The 22,050-nt window shown below is 34.2% G+C and overlaps 1 protein-coding gene across 1 annotated transcript; it reads left to right on the top strand.

Moving 5' to 3' along the window:
• Positions 1 to 102: 102 nt before the first annotated feature.
• Positions 103 to 18,596, top strand: LOC136971452 (uncharacterized; the record flags this gene model as incomplete). Its single annotated transcript, XM_067265908.1, has 6 exons — positions 103 to 196; positions 7,061 to 7,308; positions 7,842 to 7,959; positions 10,823 to 10,910; positions 11,804 to 11,898; positions 18,426 to 18,596. Coding segments are annotated over exons 1-6 (814 nt in total), but the record flags the coding sequence as incomplete, so codon positions are not given.
• Between the last annotated feature and the right edge of the window lie 3,454 nt (positions 18,597 to 22,050).

Below are 22,050 nucleotides of genomic sequence, written 5' to 3'. Positions count from 1 at the left end.
ACAACAGATGACGTTTATAAAAGTTTCTTAATAACTACGGAAATTAAATTGAAAAAATCCTTAAAATTATTGAGTAAATTAATTCTCCCGTACTTGTTGAGAATGGCAGAAGAAGTGGATTTATCCGAATCTTGTCAAATTTCGGGGATTCGATTTATGAAAGATTTAATACAATTGAAACCATGGACTATAATGAGTAAGTAGCTTTAAATGTCAATTATTACAGATTAGATGTAATTTTATTCAGTTTATTCGATCTTTGAGTTTTTGCTTTACACTTAACTCCCCGCTCACTTCGTCGTTCAAAACTTTTGTGACGATTTTAAGCTAAGTATTTTATGTAGATTTACTAGGAAAAAACCTAAATTTACAGATAAATTGACTGCAAATTCTGTATGTAAAATAAGTTACAGATTATAGTCTTTACATAATATTATATATTTGTATTGAGATAATGATAATATTATTTGAAATCATTGATTAATGTTATAATAATTTTTTTAATCTAAAAATTAAATATAAAATTTTTAATGCCTAGTAAAATTGTTATCAAAAATAAATTTATTACACAAACACAAAGCTGATTTGTATCATTGGGGTACAATTTTCAGATTTCAAACCTATTTCATAGACTAACTCGAGCACAATTTTGTTCTCCCTCTTTAAAGCTGAATAACTTCTCTTATTTTTGTCGAAAATTTCTGACATTTTGCAAGGAGATTTGCGTTTAGCAGGGATTGAAGCCATCAAATTTTGTTGGTTAATGGCTAAAGGGGAGGGGAGATAAGGAGGATCGTATGTCGTATCTCGTGTGGGGTCGGACTTAATGACGATTTTACTCGTTATTATCATTTACAATTTTTTATAAAACCCATGACTCTCTTCAAAATTAAGTCTTTTGCAATTTTACAATAATTAGAAATATTAAACGTTTTTAACAATAAAATATCATAATAGATGGCGCCACATACGCAGTTTTAAAAGTCGCCGGGAAAGTTAAGCAACTTGTTGCTGGATTTATTCCACTTCAGTTTTGGATAACGTAATTTGAAGTTTTGTTTTGTATTTAATTAAAAATCACATTCTAGTTTTTAAATTTTGATGTACTAAATTAAAATCTTTAAAATTTTTCTTTAATAATACTTTTCACATGACAACATCTCAATTGCATTAAGAAAAATATATCAATTGTCAAATTTCGTATTTTCTTTATACACTGATTTGTTATATAGGATGTAATTTCATGGAAAATTTTGAATTAAGAAGTAAAAGAGACCTTTTAGAAAAATTTGAATTGCTGAGACAAATTATGAAAATATTTCATTCAATTGTTATCTACTCTGCGGTTTATATAAGGAAAAACTTCAATAAATAAAGTTGCCAGATAGTAATTAATAGCCGAAGAATAGGTTCATAAAATAAATATTTTCTTATTGTTGAATTTTCGTCCGATGGAGAAAAATTTGATGAAAACTCTACAAATATCGTCGCCAGGAGTCAGCTGTCTCATCTACATTTTCCAGCGCCTGTTCCCAGTAGATAAAAGCAGTAAAGACACCCAGAAAAAGGCAAGATGGATGTAAGCAAGACGTCTGTTTTATGTCACCAGTTCCTTTTGAAGAAAATTTTTTGTAATTTTAATTGGACGTTTATGTGTTTTAAAAGGACTTTTTAATAATTCCGGCGACAAGTAACCTAAAAAGGAAGGTCAGTCGCCGAAAAGTGTTTGTCTTGGAACACAAAATAAAAAAGGTGATCAAAATTTGGGCAGACTTAGTCTTTATTCTAATTTTTTAAAATATTTTCTTTTAACAACTTACATATATCTACAAAATACTCGTATAGGCCTACTTTATTTAAAATATTATATATATTTACTAGTAGATGAGTCTTGCGTTGCTCGGGCGAAAAATAAAAAACAGAAAAGATTAAGATTGTTAGATTATTTTCGTACTTCTAACCCTTCTACTCTATTATATTATAGTATTTGATTTATATAACTACAAAGGCTATCTTACGTAAAAGTTTATCACACCGAATGATCAATCTAACACCAATTAAAAATTCTTTAAATCGTATACAGTAGAGTAAGAAAAAATTTTTAAATTGTGTTAGATTGGTCATTCGGTGTGATAAACTCTTATGTGAGATAACCTTTATAGTTACCTACCAGATCTTACCCGTTTTCACCAAATGCAAGAATTGGGTTTCTTATCTTCCGAGGCTAATTAGAGAATTTGTAGATGGGTTTAAAAATATGTTCGAGTGCTTGCAAAAACGCATAAAACTGCATATAAATAGTACACTAAAAGCCAAGTGCTTTCGAGTAATCCTTAAGCTCCCTTAAAAAAAATTTCGAAAAATTCCTTCTTATTGTACTGTACATTCTCATCATGTACCCTAACTGTGTATTAAATTTCAACTCTTAACCGTTTGGGCTCTGCACTTATTATTATCATTATCAACCTCTCTCGATTATATATTTATATGTATGTACTGTATACATAATATATATACTAATATTATAAACAAGTGTTTTGGTTGTAACGGGTAATATCCGAAACTATTCATCCGATTTCAAAACTTCTTTCGCCAATATTTAGAACGGACCCTCAGGGTGAACATAGGCTGTATATTATTCCGTTAAACATTCGTATAAATTAAACAAAGATATCATCTCAGAATAAAGCTTTGATGTTCAAAAGATTGCGCTGATTCCGCAGGTATGACGACCAAAGTTTCCTTTTCTGTGAAGATGATCTAAACCAGATCATCTTCTATCTATAAATATGAATAAAAATGTAATGTTCGTTAGTTCTTACCGATTCCTTTGAAATTTTGAGACAACGTTGCATTCGATTACGCACGTTTTTTATATCATATACATGTCAAATTTCCCCTCACTGGGGAGAAATGGACAGTTTTAAGGCTTACCGTAAATAACTAGGCTTCTATTTATACCATTTTCGATGAGGTTTTTTGCGTTTTTATTGAGTTTTAATAGGGTACGTCAACAGATTATACACTAAATAGGGATTTTTTGAAATTACCCTTCCCCTCGAAAGAGGGACAGTTTGAAGGCTTACCGTGAAGAACTCGGCATCTATTTATACCATTTACGATGAGGGTTTTGCGTTTTTCATTGCGTTTTATTAGGATACGTCAACAGAATATACACTAAAAAAAATTTTTTTTTAATTTTCTTTACCCACAGGAGAGGGACAGTTTTAAGGCTTACCATAAAGAACTCGGCATCTATTTATACCATTTACGATGAGGTTTTTTGCGTTTTTCATTGCGTTTTATTAGGGTACGTCAACAGAATATACACTAAAAAAAGATTTTTTCAAATTCCCCTTTCCCATGATAGAGGAGAGTTTTAAAACTTACCGTGAAGAACTCGGCTTTCATTTATACCATTTTCGATGAGTTTTTTTTCGTTTTTCATTGCGTTTTATTATGGTACGTAAACAGGATATACACTAAATAGGGAGTTTTTTAAATTTTCCTTACCCACAGGAGAGGGACAGTTTTTAGGCTTACTGTGAAGAACTCGGCATTTATTTATACTATTTTCAATGAGGTTTTTTGCGTTTTTCATTGCGTTTTATTAGGGTACGTCAACAGAATATACACTAAAAAGGGATTTTTCGAAATTCCCTTTTACGGGGAAGTGTTATACATTTATAATAGATACATTTTGAGCCATAGCAACGCGTAGCCGGATCTGCTAGTATGTGTATAATTTAAATATATAGTAATACGTAAATTTGAGCTACAGCTTTTATTATAAATATAGAAATATTCAGCATAACAAATATTTTATGCTAAAAAATTTTATACACTTATTTCGTTACAGAAAAAGTTTTACAACGAGTTGCGCGACTTTCTTTGTGCCTACATTTAAAACTGCATTTGCGGCCAAAGCTCATTGTATTTTATTTCATAACTTTTTATATACATAATTACTGTAAGAGGGGAAATGCTTAATTTTAAAGGTAGGCGGTTTTATAAAAATGTTCAAATGTTAAGAAATAACAAAATCTTAATTAAGTATGACCCCACTCGAGATATGATACGATACATCACTTTATTTATCTTTTCACCTCTTCCAACTTTAACCACCAAAATATAATAGCATCGATGCCCCTTGTACACAAACTTTGATGCCAAATTTCGTTCTTCAGCATTATTTCCATGCTAAGATTGAAACGAAATAGTTGCCAACAGACCCACACATACAAAACACATACACACATACATTCGTCCATACACATCCAAAAAAAATTCTTCCGTTTTTTTTAACTTTTTTGGTTCAGAAAATCTCAAAACTTGACGATTTAAAAAAAAAAAACTCAAAGTCAGACTTTCACGATTACATTACTTTTACTTGTTACGTATATATAACAGCCGGAGAAGTAAAATGTAATTTGTCTATTGCTGAAAAATTAAAAACGTTAGACAGGATGCAGTGTACAGCATTCCACACTGGCACATGCTACTTGTGGACACGACCTAGTGAAACGTTTGGACATTTTAGGCCAAAATTTTGCAGACAAACGTAATAAAAGGTTAAAATATAATTTATTGACATATTGATACAAGTATTACAAATTAAAATACTGTACAATAGATTCAAACATTTATAAAATAGCAAAATCAGAATATCAAATATGAAATTATGAAATTACTACACATTTTAACTTTCCTTAAACAAGATCTGTTCTTGATTATGACATCCTAAAACTGTGGAGTATTGAGGAAAAAAACCGAGTAGATGTAGCATAAAATGAACTCTGAGATATTTCCGAACACTGTAAATACGTCCATGATTACCCTGAAAAAGTGTCTGCTGTTACCAAAATCACCTAATTTAATTAAAATGTTTGAAAAGGAAGGCGATACTCTAACATACATTTTCATAAGTGGCTGATAAAAACAACACGTATTATTATCCACATTTATGTGGGTATGTAAACACTTCATGTAATAGTTGTTATAGCAATTATTTTCGAACGGGTGAAATCTTTCAAAAACAACGAGTAGCTGCACGAAATATAAAAGTAAATATCCAAATATTACAACATAACTGCCAAAAATCTTTAACAAATGTTTTACATTTTCCAATATTTTATGTTCTGATTCTCCGCATCAGATCCGAGCCGAATTAGAATCCAAAATTAAGAATTCTACATCAATATACTGGTTTAATTAAATTAAAATGTAGTCTATGATCTTACAAGGAACGTACAAGTGCTATTGAAAGTCGAGAGGATGAGCAACAGAATAGTAATTTTGACAAACGAAACTTCTAAATCTGAGGAAACAGCACCTGTGACTGGCAAAACTGTTGATTACCGAGATCATTAGTCAACGGATCTTTAAAATGGCGGCCCCTCTTCAGCAGTGCAGGAAGCAAGAGCAGTGTAGCGTTGACAAATTTTTTATAAAAATAAACCATTCGGCATTCAATGGCACATGCAGATTAGTGTTGCAATGAATAGTATATTCGGCATCAGGCCGAATACCGAATATTTGGCCAGGAGCGTGATCGCGAATAGCCGAATATTCGACCAAACTACTCGGCTTGATTAACGCACGTACGAAAATTGGCGCGCAAAGCGCATTATAGCAAGGACCCTACTCTATTCGCCCGCTGTTACTACGCTTCGCCAATCGCGTTAATTCTTGACAGTTGTAGCGGACAGACAAGAGCGTCATGGCAGTGTGTGATAAATGATAATATGAAATGTGGATTACAATAAAATGTCCTACACGTGTAAATAACAGAAAAAGAACAGAGAAGGACCGCGAAGTGAAAATGTGAAAATAAATATGAAATTGAGTTGATAAGATAATCGAACAAGTCGAGGCATCTTATTGGAGCGAAATTCACGGCCGTCAATGCCGAATAATTGTTCTCATAGACTTCGAAAGCTAAATGCTTGTAATGAAATCACTTAGCGTGCACGGGCGAAAGCCTGGGGCCGTTCAGGCTACCAAGTTGTCTCGAATCTGTGAAATTATAACTGTGACTTATACCGACGTCCTATCTGTCTCTTTTCTCCGTTATCACCAGGCTATGACTCACGTATTTGTAAAATGGAAAATCTACGACGGAAAAGTGACGAATCGAAAGTATCGTGCGCGCACATTATAATGTATGCATAGGCATACGTTGACTAGAGCGATAGAGGAAAGAAAAAGGGAAGAGCAAACACGAGCGCTTAAAAAGAAGGATAGGCAGGGTAAGACCCTCAGATATGCGACGCTTTCCGAACGAATAGGTATGTACTGTACGTGTGCTGATCTTTGTAATTATAAATTCTGAATACAGGTGACTAATATTATTTTTGTTTTTTATTTTGTGCAGGTTGTAAGTTACAAATAAATATAAACAAACACTAACCCGATAACATTAAATCTAAATACCAAAATGATTAATTTACTGTGTTTTTGTTATTTTTTTCTCCTGTTTGTAGGAATTCGGTATTCGGCCGAATACCAAATATTTACTCACTATTCGGCTGAATAGCGAAAAACAGGCCGAATAGGCCGAATACCGAATAGTAACCGAATATTCGTTCTATCACTAATGCAGATACAGCGAGAAGAATATATGCGTTGTACACAAGTGTACGAGTAGAGTTTCAAAGACAACCACAGTTCTGTAGAAAATCCTCAATGGCGGAAACCGTAGACTAGAAATGTTCCTGTCAAGTATGAGCTATTACTTTCTGTGAGGAAACAGAGATTTTAAGAAATAGTTGATATCTCTACAAATTAGTTAGCGTATACTGTCTGTCGAAACATAATTGATGGGAGATAACACATTTTAAATAATAGGTTTGTTAGATCGTTACTTTCTATTGGATAATACGACGTCACGTGGTTAGAATGAAATGTTTAAAAAATTATTGTTTAAGCGACGCGATAAAGTAAATTTGAAATTACGTAACTGCAATGTCATATTATGCAAGTTAAATTAGCAAAATATTAAAAATCATAATAACATTTGTTTACATTTTCCATGAGATAAAAATATATATTTTATTTTCAGTGTTGGATTCATTGGGAAGACCATCTGCGGGTTCACTGAAAGGACCCAGTTGGATTCCAGGTGATTACGATCAATGCCTAAAAATTGACAGTAATGCGGAAAATACTATAACGGGCAAACGATCGTATGATATACGAGGAAAATTCTGTTACATCAATGTCAATGTTAATAAAATAAACAGTGAAATGATAGAGAAAATCATGACTTTAAAAAATCAAACCCTTGTGAAATTCATTGAATTCATTTGTGTAAGTACAAGAATTGTTCACGAGTTAGCAGAAACAAAATTTAAAATATTACAGTCAAACCTCGGTTTTCTTACGACTCACTTTTCGAACAAATCGGTTCACGTATAGAATTTCAAAGATATAAAACCTTCAATTAACCTGCCACAGATTACGGAAACACAGATTATTAACTCTCTATACTTCCTGGGTTAAAGAAAGCCGACGGTCCGAGCATTTAACGACAGAAGACAAACACAGTTCTACTGATTCAAAAGTTAGTGGCGCTAAGATCGCCTCGCTTCATTAGACGTCACCACACGAATCACCGATGACGTTGCTATTTAAATTAGATTTTAATGCGCATGAGGGAAAGATACTAATTCCATTTGTCGGTATGTGCTGCAGTCGAAATTAAATCAAATTAATTAATAAAAGCGAATTAAGTTTGAACACCGAGATTTGACTGTATTTAATTCTGAGAGTATTTAGTTTGATTAATATAACAATGTACTTCTGTTTGTACGGCTTGTCTCATTTAATGTCTTTATTTTCAGAAACCATTCACTGTTTCTCATATGATATCAACTTTGAAACTTGCAGCACGATTATTTATTGACGTTTGTATCCCAAATTCATGTTCTGAAAAGGATTTGCAAAATATTATAAAATGGGGTAAGTAAATTATATCGATTATCGATTGATAGAATTTATTACGTACTTATACATTTACTAATTTATAAGTACGTAACAAATGAGTACGTATTGAGTATGTACTTATAAATTGTACTTTAAATTTACTATTTTATAAGTACATACATATGGAAATTAAGAATAAACTTTCTGTGCTGGAGAGTCCAAATTCAATTTTGAGTTGGACCAAAAATTTTCATAGACAGTAAATTAGTTGCTAAAAATATCGTTTTTCATTACTCGGCCTCTTCACAAAAACATGGTAACATCAGCCAATGTTTTATGTTATATACGTTAAACATTTTATGAAAACTTCAAATGTAGGATTTTTTTATGCTTGTCTCTACAAATTGATTCAAAATTTCTTACACATAACGAGGTCGTCTGAACGAAGATAGTTGTTGTGTGTGTGTGTGTGTGTGTGTGTGTGTGTGTGAACAAAAAAAAAACATAGTATCATGCATTTGTCGTAAAAGTAAAGCATTCATATGTGCAATTTACATTACATTTTTCTTTTCAATTCTAAATTATACAAACAAACGTGTCATGGTTGTTATCAGTTAATATTAAAATAGGTTATAGAAATATACTGAAAATTAATTTTTCGTTAACTATAATGTAACACTGTCATTGTATGGAGTAATGAAGCAGTTACACGTGCCCAGATAATGGAAAACCAAATTAATGTATCGTATATTCACTTATTTCACAAAGAAACTCATAACGTATCTAAAGAAGAAAGCCCACATAATAAAATAATTATAACGAGCAGATATTTATTATGACATCGCCACAATGCTAGAAGCAATACTGAATCATATTTTAAATTTATTTAATTTAAAATATATGCTCTCCACCTTTAATTAGTACTGACTTTCCCTATACAATATACTTTTCTTTTAACAATAGAACCGTGACGGTGATCTATCTAACGCCTTTCGTGTTTGAATTGAAATAACGTGACTTTCGTTGCAAACCGGAAGTTTATGTATAGATAATCGGGGCCTCTTGCTTTCGAATGTGAAAAACTATCTTTTGAAACTTCCTATCCTTTTAATGGTATATTGTAATTAAAGAGATAAACAATTTATCTGGAAACCACATAGTTGGTTAACTTAATTGTTCTTTTACAAATTGAAGGGTTGATGATTTTCATTTTTAGAAAATTAATTTATACTATCCCAGCTCCGTTGTGTTACAGGAAAGTATGACGATCAGTGAAAAATTAACAAACTTAGCAAAGTTTTTCACATTTTTAGACCGAAAGAGTCTTAAAACGTCGAGAAATGCGAAAACATTCGGTTTTTTTTTCTGTATGTCTGAATGTTACTCTGTAGGGGTACGATTTGTGTAAGGTCGCCGACAGGTGGGGATAAGTTACTCCCGTGTCAGGATGAACGTAAGGGACCTTTGCATGTGGGTGTGGCGGAGGAGGCAAATGATGACAAGTGTTTTACATAAGAAAACCCGTTTATTGGATAACATATATGCTTACATCTACAATTCACTGTCCACTTCTCTACAGTCCTTCGGAGTGGCGAGGATTTCCCTTCTGTCGAAGCCCCGGGGCAGACGAGATGAGATCGCTGGACAGATGCTCGCAGAGGTGTCCTGCGTTGCTGGCAGCGACATAACACAACACAGATCACGGCTCTTTGCTGGATGCGGAGGAGACTTCCTCCGACCTTGGAGATTCCGATTTTTATAGTTTTTCGCTCGCTATTCCAATTTCCGATTGGCCCCTCATCTTTTTTCTCGTTTTCCGATTGGTCTTTCCTTTGTTTCTAGGCGAAACTCGGGATGACCCGGGTCATGGGAAAGGTCCGATTCGGAGTGTCCATCTGGCGCCTTTTTGACCATTGTGTTCGGAGATTGTTGACAAATTTACAAGACTCGAACTCATAATTTAGCCCGTTAATTGCGATTTCTGTCATCTAGGAACTTTTACGATTTAAGCGCGATGTTTCTCTATCTATTAAATTGTTTCCCCTTCCGAAGTTGTCTTCTTACATCGACTATTTATGAACACTCGAGTCAGAATTTCATTTATTTATGAGCTTTTGTGTCATAATTCTATTTATTTATGGGCTTTCGTGTCAGAATTCTACCCTTTCGTTTGACATAGACGGATCGTTTATAACACGTGTTTTGGCACGTGTTCCGGCACGTGTTCCGATACTCGCTGTTTACATTTTGCGTCGCAATGTCTAGATCAAGAGATTTTTTTCTCTGTCTCTCTCTCTCTCTCTCTCTCTCTCTCTCTCTCTCTTTTCTATATAATCTATTGTTATAATTTAAATGCAAGAATTTTGTGATTTACGGATTTCGTCTGAAACCTCACATTTCGCTCATCTTCTTTGAAGCTTAATTACTTCTGAGCTCTTTTCGAACTTTTCCGAAATTTTGCAGTGCAGGGAGACATGTGTAATAGGTGGACTGATGCTATTAAAATTCTGTAATTAAATGTCGACAGAGTGAGGCGATAAAGAGAGTCGTGTAGGCTCGGACTTAATTATGATTTTACTCGTTATTAGCATTTACAATTTTTATAAAACCCACTCCTCCCCTAAAAAATTACGCCTTTTGCCATTTTATAATAGTTAAAAATACAAGGACATTTTAATAAAATATCGTAACTGATGGCAGTACCAAATTTTCCGGAAAACTTAAGCAACTCGTTGCTGGAATTTTTTTTTGTATGAATAAAAATAGAATTGAGAGTGTAATAATTTTTATTAAAATCGATAATTTTACTGGTAATTTTTAACTGAAGTGTGTGAAATTTTTTGTTAACAATATTGAAATGATAAAATTTATGTTAATTGTATCAACGTTACCTTTTCAGTAACTGGAAATGGAGATTTATTGACTGTGGGAGGATGTCAAAAACGAGATGATAAAAGGATATATTCAGCACCACAAATAATTACCATGTAAGCTCTGTATATTAATTATGCTTGATCATATTAATTTAGTAACAATCATTCTTACTATCTGCACAAAAAAATTAATCAGTACTAATAATTTAACTGCTAAATATTATTATTTTATTTTAAAATTTAAATATGATTATGTTATAAGCAATTTAATTAGTAAATATTATTTTTTCTTAATTGTTGATGTAGGAAATTACAATTTTAATGATATTTTAAGTTACTGTATATATGAAAAAATATTTTAATTCAATGTGTCAATTTTGAAGGCGAAAATAAGGAAATTAATTAGCAGTAGTAATATACATAGGATATAAAGCGGAGTTGGTTTTTTCAGTAAATTAGTTTTCTTTCTTTTTTTGGTCTACAAACACCCTACTGCATAAAAGCACTGAACACTGGTAGTTGGTAACTTTTCCCACTGCGCCTGCTGCATAGAGTATTCTATATTTACTTTGCGTGTTTATTTATCAAAATGAGGTTAAGTGTCTCATAGAAAGTTCTCTCTGAAAGTACACTCTTAGAAGAGTGCTATGTGTAGTTGCTTTCTTCTTCTACTTTTAATTCAACCCTTTTCTCATTCTGAATTATATTATCTTTTTAGAAATAGTGAGAAAATTTTACTAAGCTTCAGCTTACCGTAAAAAATATTTTTTCAGTGTTTCTTAAACTTTATTTTTAAGTGTCCATAAATAATAGTCGTAATAACAAATAAATATTTCTTAAAGTTTTTATAATGCACATTAATTATGGTACACGTAATTTTCATGTCTAGTCAAAATTTCAATTCTATCTCCACGATGTAGCTATCTATCTTACCGTTTTATGTAATGCATTGTAGAATATTATAAATGACATTAATTTTATAGTGTATTTGATATGCATTTTTATAGGACAGTTTTTGCGTTTTTTATCATTTGGGTAATACTTGCAACTGTTGCAGAAAAGCTACGGAAATTAACAAACCATCCAGCTTTTAAAAATGAAGGTAGGATTTGAATTATTATTTAATTAGTATTTCTGATATATACTTTGACATTATTCTTAACATTTTTCAATCTTTAATAAATTATTTATGCGAAAAAGCATTTTATTGATAGTAGAAGAAGTCTGGACCAGTGATACCAAATTTTTTGAGCCATCGCCCTTGGTTATAGAACCAAGTGGGCGGTACAGGGTCCTTATAGCCAAACGTACCCCCACCACCGATAACCCGTTTGCCTTTGACTTTAAAATATATTTTTTAAATCATTTTTGTTAAAATCACACTGTCTTTACTGTATATTGTTCTTCCTATATGGAAACCACAGAATGCAGTCTTTCTTCCCACCTCTTTTGATGGAAAAAAAAAACTTGTCAGTGATCCCAATCCTCACCTATGGTTGTTATCTGATGGGAACCCTGAGTCCAGCGTCCCCTGTCGCGCCCTTCGCTTCTTTTCACCCTTGAGGCTTTCTCGTCCCCTAGGGGTGGTTGCGCTGACTTTAAGAAATTTGCCTACTTTTTATTGACTATTGATGAATCGTTACTTTTACAGCCCTATCGTTAATATTTGCACATGGAATAACACACAAATTTAAATTGAATGAAGTGCTAATTGGAATGAGTTCATTGTCAGATTAAACGAAAAATAGTGAAAATGTTCTAAAATTCATTTTGATCTGACAAAATTAGTGACTATCATGACTGACAAAATTGTTTCCATGATAAGATCTAATTCTGGATTGGTAAAATTATTGAAACAGCATTTGAGACAGTACGACGATGAATTGATACAATTGCAGTGTATCATCAGCCAGGAGAGCTTGTGCCTTAAAAAATTTTGATTTAGAACATGTGATTAAAGTCGCAGTTTGAAGAATAATTAAAAATTAATTGCCGTGCCCTTAATCTCTCTGACAGTTTAAAAAGTCTGTTGGAGGCATTGAAAACGAATATGGTGACTTAACCTTTTAGACAGAAATGAGGTGGCCAAGTTGAGGACAAACATTGGAGTGGTTTTCTAAAGTTAATTCATGAAATTGAAATTTTCATTACTGAAAAAAAAACAAAACGCCCTGACATTACAAATGCGGATTGGTTGTGTGACTTAACCTTTCCTGGTTGACATTACTAATCGTTAGCCTACCATTAAGATCAACGGAGTAAACTTACGGAATGTTAACAGCCTTAAGTACTCAGAAATGATATTTGACCCCAAACTCTCTTGGACGGATCACGTTTACTATTCTTTTAATAAAGCCGTCAGTATCAGTCATAAATTGAGGTCCATTGCCAAGAATGGGTGGGGCCTTCTAATATCAACAGTAAGATCATCTATAAAAGTGTGATAGAACCCATTTACACCTACCTTTGTGAAGTGTGGGGTAATGCGGCAAATAAGGTCCATTTCAGCAGGAGGTTGCTTTTGGCCCAGAAGACCGCTGCCATTTCGATCACAAAATCTTACAACACAGCCCCTACAAAAACTTTGCTAGTGATTGCTGGGCTAACCATGATCAATCTAGTTATCATGTATAAACATGTCAAGAACCTGCTGGTGAGCAAGATTTCCTCCAATGCCAGCCCTGAATCCATTTATCATCTGATTGACAAATATAAATTACCAAACACAATCCACCCACTGATGGATGATCTTCTGAATTGTGGCCTCGACATCAATATTGATCGTACCAACCCCCACCCGGCTCACAGTATCACCTCGAATTTCGACTTCCATTCCCCCCCAATTTTGAAAGGGCTCAGCATTTACACCAACGTTTGCAAGGCTAGAGGAGTAATTGGCGCTGCCACCCTCCTGGAGGATCCTCAAAAACGGCTTTTCTGGAATGCAGCCTACAAGCTGCATGAGAACTGCTCAAACAATCAGGCAGAGTCTTTGGCTATCTGGAAGGCTTTAAAATACATTCAAGACAATACGCACTTGTTTTTTGGGAAAGTTATTAATATCATCTGTGACAGTCGAACTGCACTGCAGCATTAGTTGTACCCCTTTTTTCCCTCCCTATGATTGACCATACATTGGAAGTGAACCCTGGCCAGATTAGTACTTCAGTGTCTTTACTGATGGATCGAAGAACAATGATGGGGTTAAATGTGCGTTTGTAGTGTATCATGGCAACCTGGAAGTTTATAATTTCTCTGATATACTGAGCAATACTTACTCTGCATTTCAGGCGGAACTTTGGGCAATCCTGAAAGCAGTCAAATGGAGTAACTAAAGAGCTAAGTAATACCAATGTCAACCTGTTCACAGATTCCAGTTCATTACTTCAGGCTATCCACAACTTTAACTGGGGCCATCCCATAGTCAACGAAATTCTCTGGGAAATGACCAAAAACATCAATAGGTTTTCGGTGGCGTAGGTCAGAGGGCACTCTGGTGTCCTTGGAAATGAGAGAGCGGATGAGCTTACCCACACCGCATCTGTCTCCAGTGGCACACCTAGCACACCTACCTATACAGCAACTCCTCAAAACTACATAATTTCCAGCCTAAAGGAGAAAGCGACTGAGTTATGGCAGGGTACATGGAACCTGCAGACCAACAGTATTACAAGGGATTTTTTTTCCCCACAGTCTCAGCTAGTAATCATCATTATATTGAACATAGAACAACACTTTTATACTGGGCATGGTAAATTTAATAGTTATCTCTTCAGGTTCAACAAAACAATTGAACAGAATTGTGAACTATGCAATATTCCAGATGGTGCCAGGCACTATCTGCTGCAGTGCCCGATGTTGGACGACAAACGAAACGCCATTCTCTCCTTGCTGCTGTCCAGTGGAAACTGGCCTCAGGACTTACATGTGCTGTTACAAGACAACAACCTTTTTCAGACTTTCAGGGACCTTGTCACCTCTTACTTCAGAAAGACTACAGTTAATTAAGTATGGTGCTGCGAAGACAGCTTCCATTGCCAAGTGACAGTGGTGTTGTGTCTTGAAAATATTTTTAATTTAGATTACTAATTGTATGCATTGAATTGTTGTCATTACCCCTGTGTGTTATTTTGCTGTGAGTAATCATCCCTGTTAAGACATCACTGTCAGCTTTGATTATGTTGTCAATGTCAATGTAGTTTCATTGTGCTGTATATTTGTATATTTATTTTCTGTTTATATTTCATGATAAGGCATCACTGTAGGACATGTTGGTGCTGTGATTGTTGCTGTAAATGTTATTCGCTGTATAAACTATACCTATACATTATAATACTGTTGCTCATCGATAAGACATCAATGTATAAGTTGTTTATGCAGTGCACTCAACTGTGGCTTCCCCACTGATGTATATCTGTACATAATTACTTCTTTATCATCGTTGATAACACATCAATCTAACTAGTGTAATACTGTTTGTTTTCCACTCCAGTGATGCCTAGTGGTACTGGGCTTTTAAATAAAAAGTTTTACAAAGTGAAAGTGAAGTGCACTGCAGCAGATTAGAAAAAAAATCGTAAACTACCAATTATCCTCAACAGTCTTGACATTATTAGTGCTTTAGAAGGAGTTACAGTGGAGCATCGATTATCCGACTCAATTAAGGGTTGATCGAATAACTGAAAAAAATAACCGAAAAGTATGAAAAAATACATTATTAGTATATCCCACGTAATTAGTATATTAGTATATCGCTATTAACCTACTTCGCATTGAATTTTCATTGATGTTAAGCCCAACAAAATTTTTTAAAATAATAATTGTCGTTATTGTATCGTTAGAAATTATTTCTTTATTTTGCACAAAATAAATACAAAAATACAAAAAAAAAAAAAAATAGAAAATTAAGCCTGCTTTAAAAACCGGCCTCCCTTTCATGGTCGAACCAGCGTTGCCATCTAAAACACGCAAAAATTTAACAAAAATAATATTAATGTTGCCAAATATTGTAGTGCCACATCACTAGCGAACATTTGAATTTGCCGACTAGGAACGCGGTCGGTTAACCGATGTGACGGTTGATAGGGGGTCGGATAATCGATGCTACACTGTACTACCATCAACTTCTTCTAGATCAAGGGTCATTCCAGAAACAGTGGCAACGAAACAGTAGACAAGCTTGCAAAGAAGGCTCATAGAGTGATTTCTCATTACTCCAATCTTTAGCTGGAGGCCGTCATCGTTGTTGTTGATCTTATTAATAAATTCCTCGATTTTTTGGTCATTCTTCCATATTACCAGGACATCGTCCACGTACCTTTTAAAATATACAATGTCATTCATGAAACCACAAAGAACACTTTTTTCCAATCTTCTCAATACAAGTTCACACAACAATCCTGACATAGGACTTCCCATAGGGACTCCTCTTTTTTGTTTGTATTGACGGCCATTAAAGGCGAAAAAAGATTCATAGCAGACAAGGTTAGCTAGCTCTATCAAATCACTACTGTAATTTGCCAAATCTGGGCTCTTGCTATGCATGAAATCTAAAAGCGCTACTTTGCATGACTCAATTTATTAATAAGATCAACAACAAAGATGACGGCCTCCAGCTAAAGATTGAACAGTCGTGTTCCTCACGGATACATTTTTTTAGACATTGACATTGAATTCAAAGAAGGACATTTCATCACTAAAGTGTATGTAAAACTGACGCATAGCCCTCTGTACATTCCGTCGCGTTCTAATGATCCTTACCAATACAAAATGGCTGCTTTCCGTGCTCTCATTCACAGGGCTTATCTCTATTGCAGTAGTGTGGTTGATAGACAAAAAGAAATCTACAGAATATCACATATCGCTAGAACTCTAGGGTACAGGGCGGATACGATTACAGCACTAATCAAAAACTACAAGATTAACAAAACAAAAGCTCAGAGAGGGGATTTCGGCAAATTCACAAAGTTCACGTATGACAGAAAGAAAGAAGCCATCTTGAAAGAAATCTCAGCCCGCAAAAATTCTAAATTAATTTTCAAGAGAGCTCCCAACCTGTACAAGTTATTAAGAAACGACAAAGACAACATTGATAAAGAAAGAATGGCTGGAGTGTACAAAATTCCTTATGAAAACCAAGAACTAGGCATTTGTAAAAACTACATTGGGGTCAATAATAGAAACCTAGGGATTAGATTAAAGGAACACAGGTACAACATCAGCAAAAGATCTAACGCCACAGTTTTATCTCAGATGGCGCAGGTTGAAGGCTCGATAGTCAAATGGTGCGAAGCAGGCATTATTAGACCTGTACATTCACCGACTTTAGCATTTAGCGCCGAGAAAATTGAAATATTTAAGAGCAGATTGCATAATACCTGCATTAATCCCAGGGATGCTGAAGGGTTGCCTTCAGCCTGGAAGTATTTAATTAAAAGATTTGAGAGCTCTTAATTTAATGCCTTGATTTTGTTTTCATTGCATATCTTGCATTTATTGGAATTTCATATAATTTATTATTATGTAATGGCTTATTATTTATTTATTTAACCTATACATATTTTTATATTTCTTTGTTATTTATTATTATTTTTTATTATATATATATTTCATCCGTTAGTTTATTTGTATTTAAATTTTTGTTCCATTTTGTTTGCATTCGAATATGCTTAGCCTGATGATGGCCAACAGGTTTGGCTGAAAACGTTTGCTACGTTATTAAATTTTTTCTCAGCAACATAAGGTGTTTGGTTGTTTCTGATTTACATATTGCTGAGTGAGTTCATTTCAATGTTACTATTATATTAATGTTTCCTTTATCTTTGTACCAATTGTACCTTATTGTAAGTTATTTCTAACTTACTCCACCGAACAAACGGTTCCTGACAGGCCCCCATGGATCCCTCTCTTCCCCCAATCTTTCATTCCTCATTTCCTATTTTGTATTCATCCCCCATCCCCCACCTAAATCCTCTATCCCCCATTTCTCCCCTCACCCCTCTCTTATTCTTTCTAGGGCTACACCTCCGAGTGAAGGCTCATCCTTTACACGTATGTATGTGCATCATAGAGTAACACCAGTCATCTAACACCTTTTGAGGAAAGTTTGAATTGAAAAAACGTGACTTTCGGTTTACACTGGAAGTTCATATATATAGTTAATCATGCCTACTGCACGTAAGATTTCCATATCCTCTCTTGAATTTCATTTATCTGACAATGTTCTCGAGATTAAAGATGGTATAGACAGATATCAGTAAGAATGTATTGGTCTAGAATTTTTTTTAATTGCAGTCCAAAGATGGTAAAAACTTCAAAGGTTTTTCATCCATACATGGATATTTTTCTTATGGATGAGACAGTTAACATCTCTACTGCTCTGCGGGATTCTGATTCGAATTCAAATGAGCAGAATTTTTAGTTTAACAATGTTTTCATCTTAGTTTCGTATGTTCAGTTTACTTTCAAATTTGAAATCATCAGATTGTTTTCCCAGTGAAGAAATAATATTTAAGTTAAAAATTTTCAATTAATGAAAAGAATTTAACTCAAATAATTTTGAAATTCTATTTTATACTATAATGATTTATTTATTACTGTAATTAATTACGAAAAACTTTATATTTTCAGCAAAAATTCTGAATAATTTCCTTTCAGTTTCTCTCAATACATCCCTACAGAAACTCATGAACGTTAACATTAATAGAGAAACAAAATGGATTTGTGCAGCAAAATTTTTTATAATGAATATTTTCGTATTTTTTCATACGACACTGGTTTTTGGATATGTACCATCAGTAGGTAAGTATTATAAATGTAGATATGAAAAAAAGTAAAAAGAAATGAAATTTGTATAGTTATTTACTTTCTTTATAAAGATGCGTTTATTTTCATAAAAATAATTATATAATATATAATAAGTATTAAATACAGTAAAGTGTCTATCGTATGTCACTCGCCAGTCCTGAATGAACAGTAATGCTATGCTACGTTCTGCCGTAGAGTGACGTAAATGTAATTTTCCTGTTACTGCTTGATGTACCGGTATGCGACAAAGTGACACTAAGAGAGCATCATTTAGCAAGCCCATTATGGTTTCAGCCAGGCCCACATTGGACTGCCGGGTGGTGTAGTACAAAACCTGACTTATCTGAACGGTCTACTCCCGAAAAATTCTTAGGGATTATTTGACCTGTTAGAATTCGATCCCTGGTCCTTCAAAGCAGCAGGCTGTCATCTGGACCGCTCGGCTATTCGGCTAAAATGCACGTGTATACTGTCAATCGCTAGTTGTTTGTTGCACGTGCGATTGGCAAAACAGTCACAGTTGTGATAAATACGAAAAACAGTTAATGTTACCCTTGGTGGCAAGATGGCGGCCGGGGAAATTTTTTCCCTACATTCTAGACGGCGACGGGGAAAAATTTTTTTCCCTGCGTTCGACGTGGCGACCGTGTTTCTGGAGACGCGCGATTTCGCCTTTGTGATGTAAGAGAGAGGGAGCTCTTTGGAAATGTTGTGACAAAATGTGTTGGTGCCGAGATCGTCAAATTATGCAAATTTCGTTTGGAGGGAGTGTAGAAGACAGTGGTGTGTTGCATGTTCGTTGTTGGCAGCGAGTTTTTTTTTTTACAATATCTGTTCTTTCCGAATTGCTAAAAAGGTAATTTATATTTTTTACGAGTTAAAACAAAAAGAAATTGCGTTCTTTTTGTTGAAATTTCGTGCACGTCATGGGCAACGTTGATTTGAGTTCGAAGGAATTCTGGGCCAAATGTACTACTAGGAAGTTTTATAAAATGATGGAAACAGATTATTCGGAATTGGGATTGAACCCGGCAATTGATATTGCATTCAAATTTGCGGTCAAATTAGGTATACAGCAGATAGAGTCGACGTGTTCGACGTGCGATAAGACATGCAAATTATATCACAGAAGCGAAAGAAATGAATGTCTTCTTAAATGCAGTTCATGTACAGTTAAATATTCAGTGTACGAAGGAACTTTTAAAAGCAAAAGTGGTCGTCTGTCCTGGAGATGTATCTTGTCATTCATATGGCACTACCTATGTCTAGAATGTGGTGCGACGATTTCGGCTTTAGCATCCGGAATATCTCGAAAAGCTACAGTAGAACCCGAGACAGTTCGTCTGCACTCGTTCAAAACGGCGATAATAAGAAGAAGAATTCAAAGAAATCAAAGAAGGGTCGGGATAAGGAAACGTCAACCACCGCGAGTAAAAAAAGAGAAAATAAGAAGTCATCGACAGTAGCAGCCGACACAAAACAAGGGGGGAAAAAATCTATAATAAACGAAGATCAAAGTTCGAAAGTCGGGAAGAAATGTAAAAAAGGGAAATGACAGACAATCAACGTGAGTAAAAAAATGTTTTTTTTTTCTATTAAAATAGGGTTTACAGTAGCTTATTATAGTATAGGAGTTACTAGGTTGCGTTATTACGAAACAGTACCATAGAAGACGAAGATGGCGACCGGAAACGCGTTAGCCACGTCGAACGCAGGGAAAAAATTATCCCCGTAGCAGTCTCGAATTAGGGAAAATTTTCCCCGTCGCCGTCTAGAATGTAGGGAAAAATCCCTCTGGTCGCCATCTTGCCACCAAGGGTAACATTAACCCGAAAAACTAACTCCGTGAACCAGGTATGTTTTTATTACACAGGGCGTGCGTGCGTGCGTACGTACGTACGTACAGTACAGTACATACAAAATCCAGTAATCCGAAAATCTGCTGAAATTCGACATTCACCAGTTCGATATAATTATAGAGATTCTACTCTATTTTAAACGTAACGAGAATAATATTAATTTTACATGTACACTATCTTTAGCTCTTTGAGTTGAAAACTAATATAATTTATAATACAGTAGGGCTCCTTGAAACAAGTTTTATGGCATAGATTATCTAAATACTGTAGCTGAATTTTCATAAGGTATCACATGCTCAAATACATATATATGAATTAACTACGTCGTAATAGTGACCATATTTATATTTGTAGCTAAATTTTCATTAAAAAGTATTGGATATTTAGTGGCTACTTTCGTGTCAGTAGCATTCACGTCGTGGCTTTTTGCAATGGCACCTTTAAGGAAGACACGCGCTTAGAAGTAGAAATGAATCATCATAATAATTGGCTATATAATGATAAATATTGATAAAATAGGCCTATATATAAATAAAAATCACGAATCATCCAAATTTATGAATTTTTATAACAGATTACGATAAATGTAAAAAATACATGATATCCATTACGAATGAGCAGAAGCAGGTTTTTAACATTAGCGTAAAGGTAGTTGTTGTGATGAAGCCGATTTTGAGGAAAATTTTAAATTACAATAAGTAAAATATAATAGAATATTCACGTGGTATTGCATATTACTATAATATACGAATAAATAAATTTAAAATTATTTTGTTTTGAATTTCATATTTTTTTTACTTTCCCAGCTATTATGTGTACAGTACTATATATAACAACGAAATGTATTGGAATCATGCCAATTTTGACCCTGTAGTCATTTACAAATCACCATGTTTTGTGACCTCCCAAACCCAAAACAATCAAGAGAACAGCAAAAAATTCCGTGGGTCTTCAGTCATGGGTTTGCGCTTCTCCAGGACAGGCTGGCGACATCGAGTTTTCTGGGTTCTCTCCACGTCTGTAAGGGGCCAGTTACTCATAGAAAGGCCTCCCAGATGGTATTATTCTTGCGCTCTCACGTATGGACAAGCAATTATAAACTTTGTCCGGATTATCGAACGCTAACGTTATCGCTCGGAAAATATAGCAGGAAAGGCTACACACTCCATATAAACCAATGAGATAGATAGAGATAAACTTAAATTCATGGTTTTATCAAGTGTTGCCAATGAAAAACTTTTTTGACACTAGTGTTAAGTTATAGAGGTAAAATTAGATTATATGCATATATTTTTTATTTTAAATAACAGGACAAATTTTAAGGAACGTCAAGTTTGCCACAGTCTAGATTCCGGAACTCTATTTTATTTCCTGCAGGAATACAAATTTCGTAAATGCAATATATAAATTCATGCAGGAGTAAACTTCAAATACAAGTATAATAATACAAATACGTACAGGGTTTTTGTGCGTTTATTTAGTTTTGAACTTATTGTAGGTTTTTAACAAAGTACAAAACAATTTCATCTTGAAATTACAGTATACACTTCGTAATTTACAAGTTCAAGAAAAGGTTTATGTACAGTACT

Source organism: Centruroides vittatus, unplaced genomic scaffold (genome assembly GCF_030686945.1).
Source record: "Centruroides vittatus isolate TY-2023 unplaced genomic scaffold, ASM3068694v2 contig_2553, whole genome shotgun sequence".
NCBI lineage: Eukaryota > Metazoa > Arthropoda > Arachnida > Scorpiones > Buthidae > Centruroides > Centruroides vittatus.
Note: the sequence above shows the minus strand (reverse complement) of the source record. Positions and strands in the feature narration are given on the sequence as shown.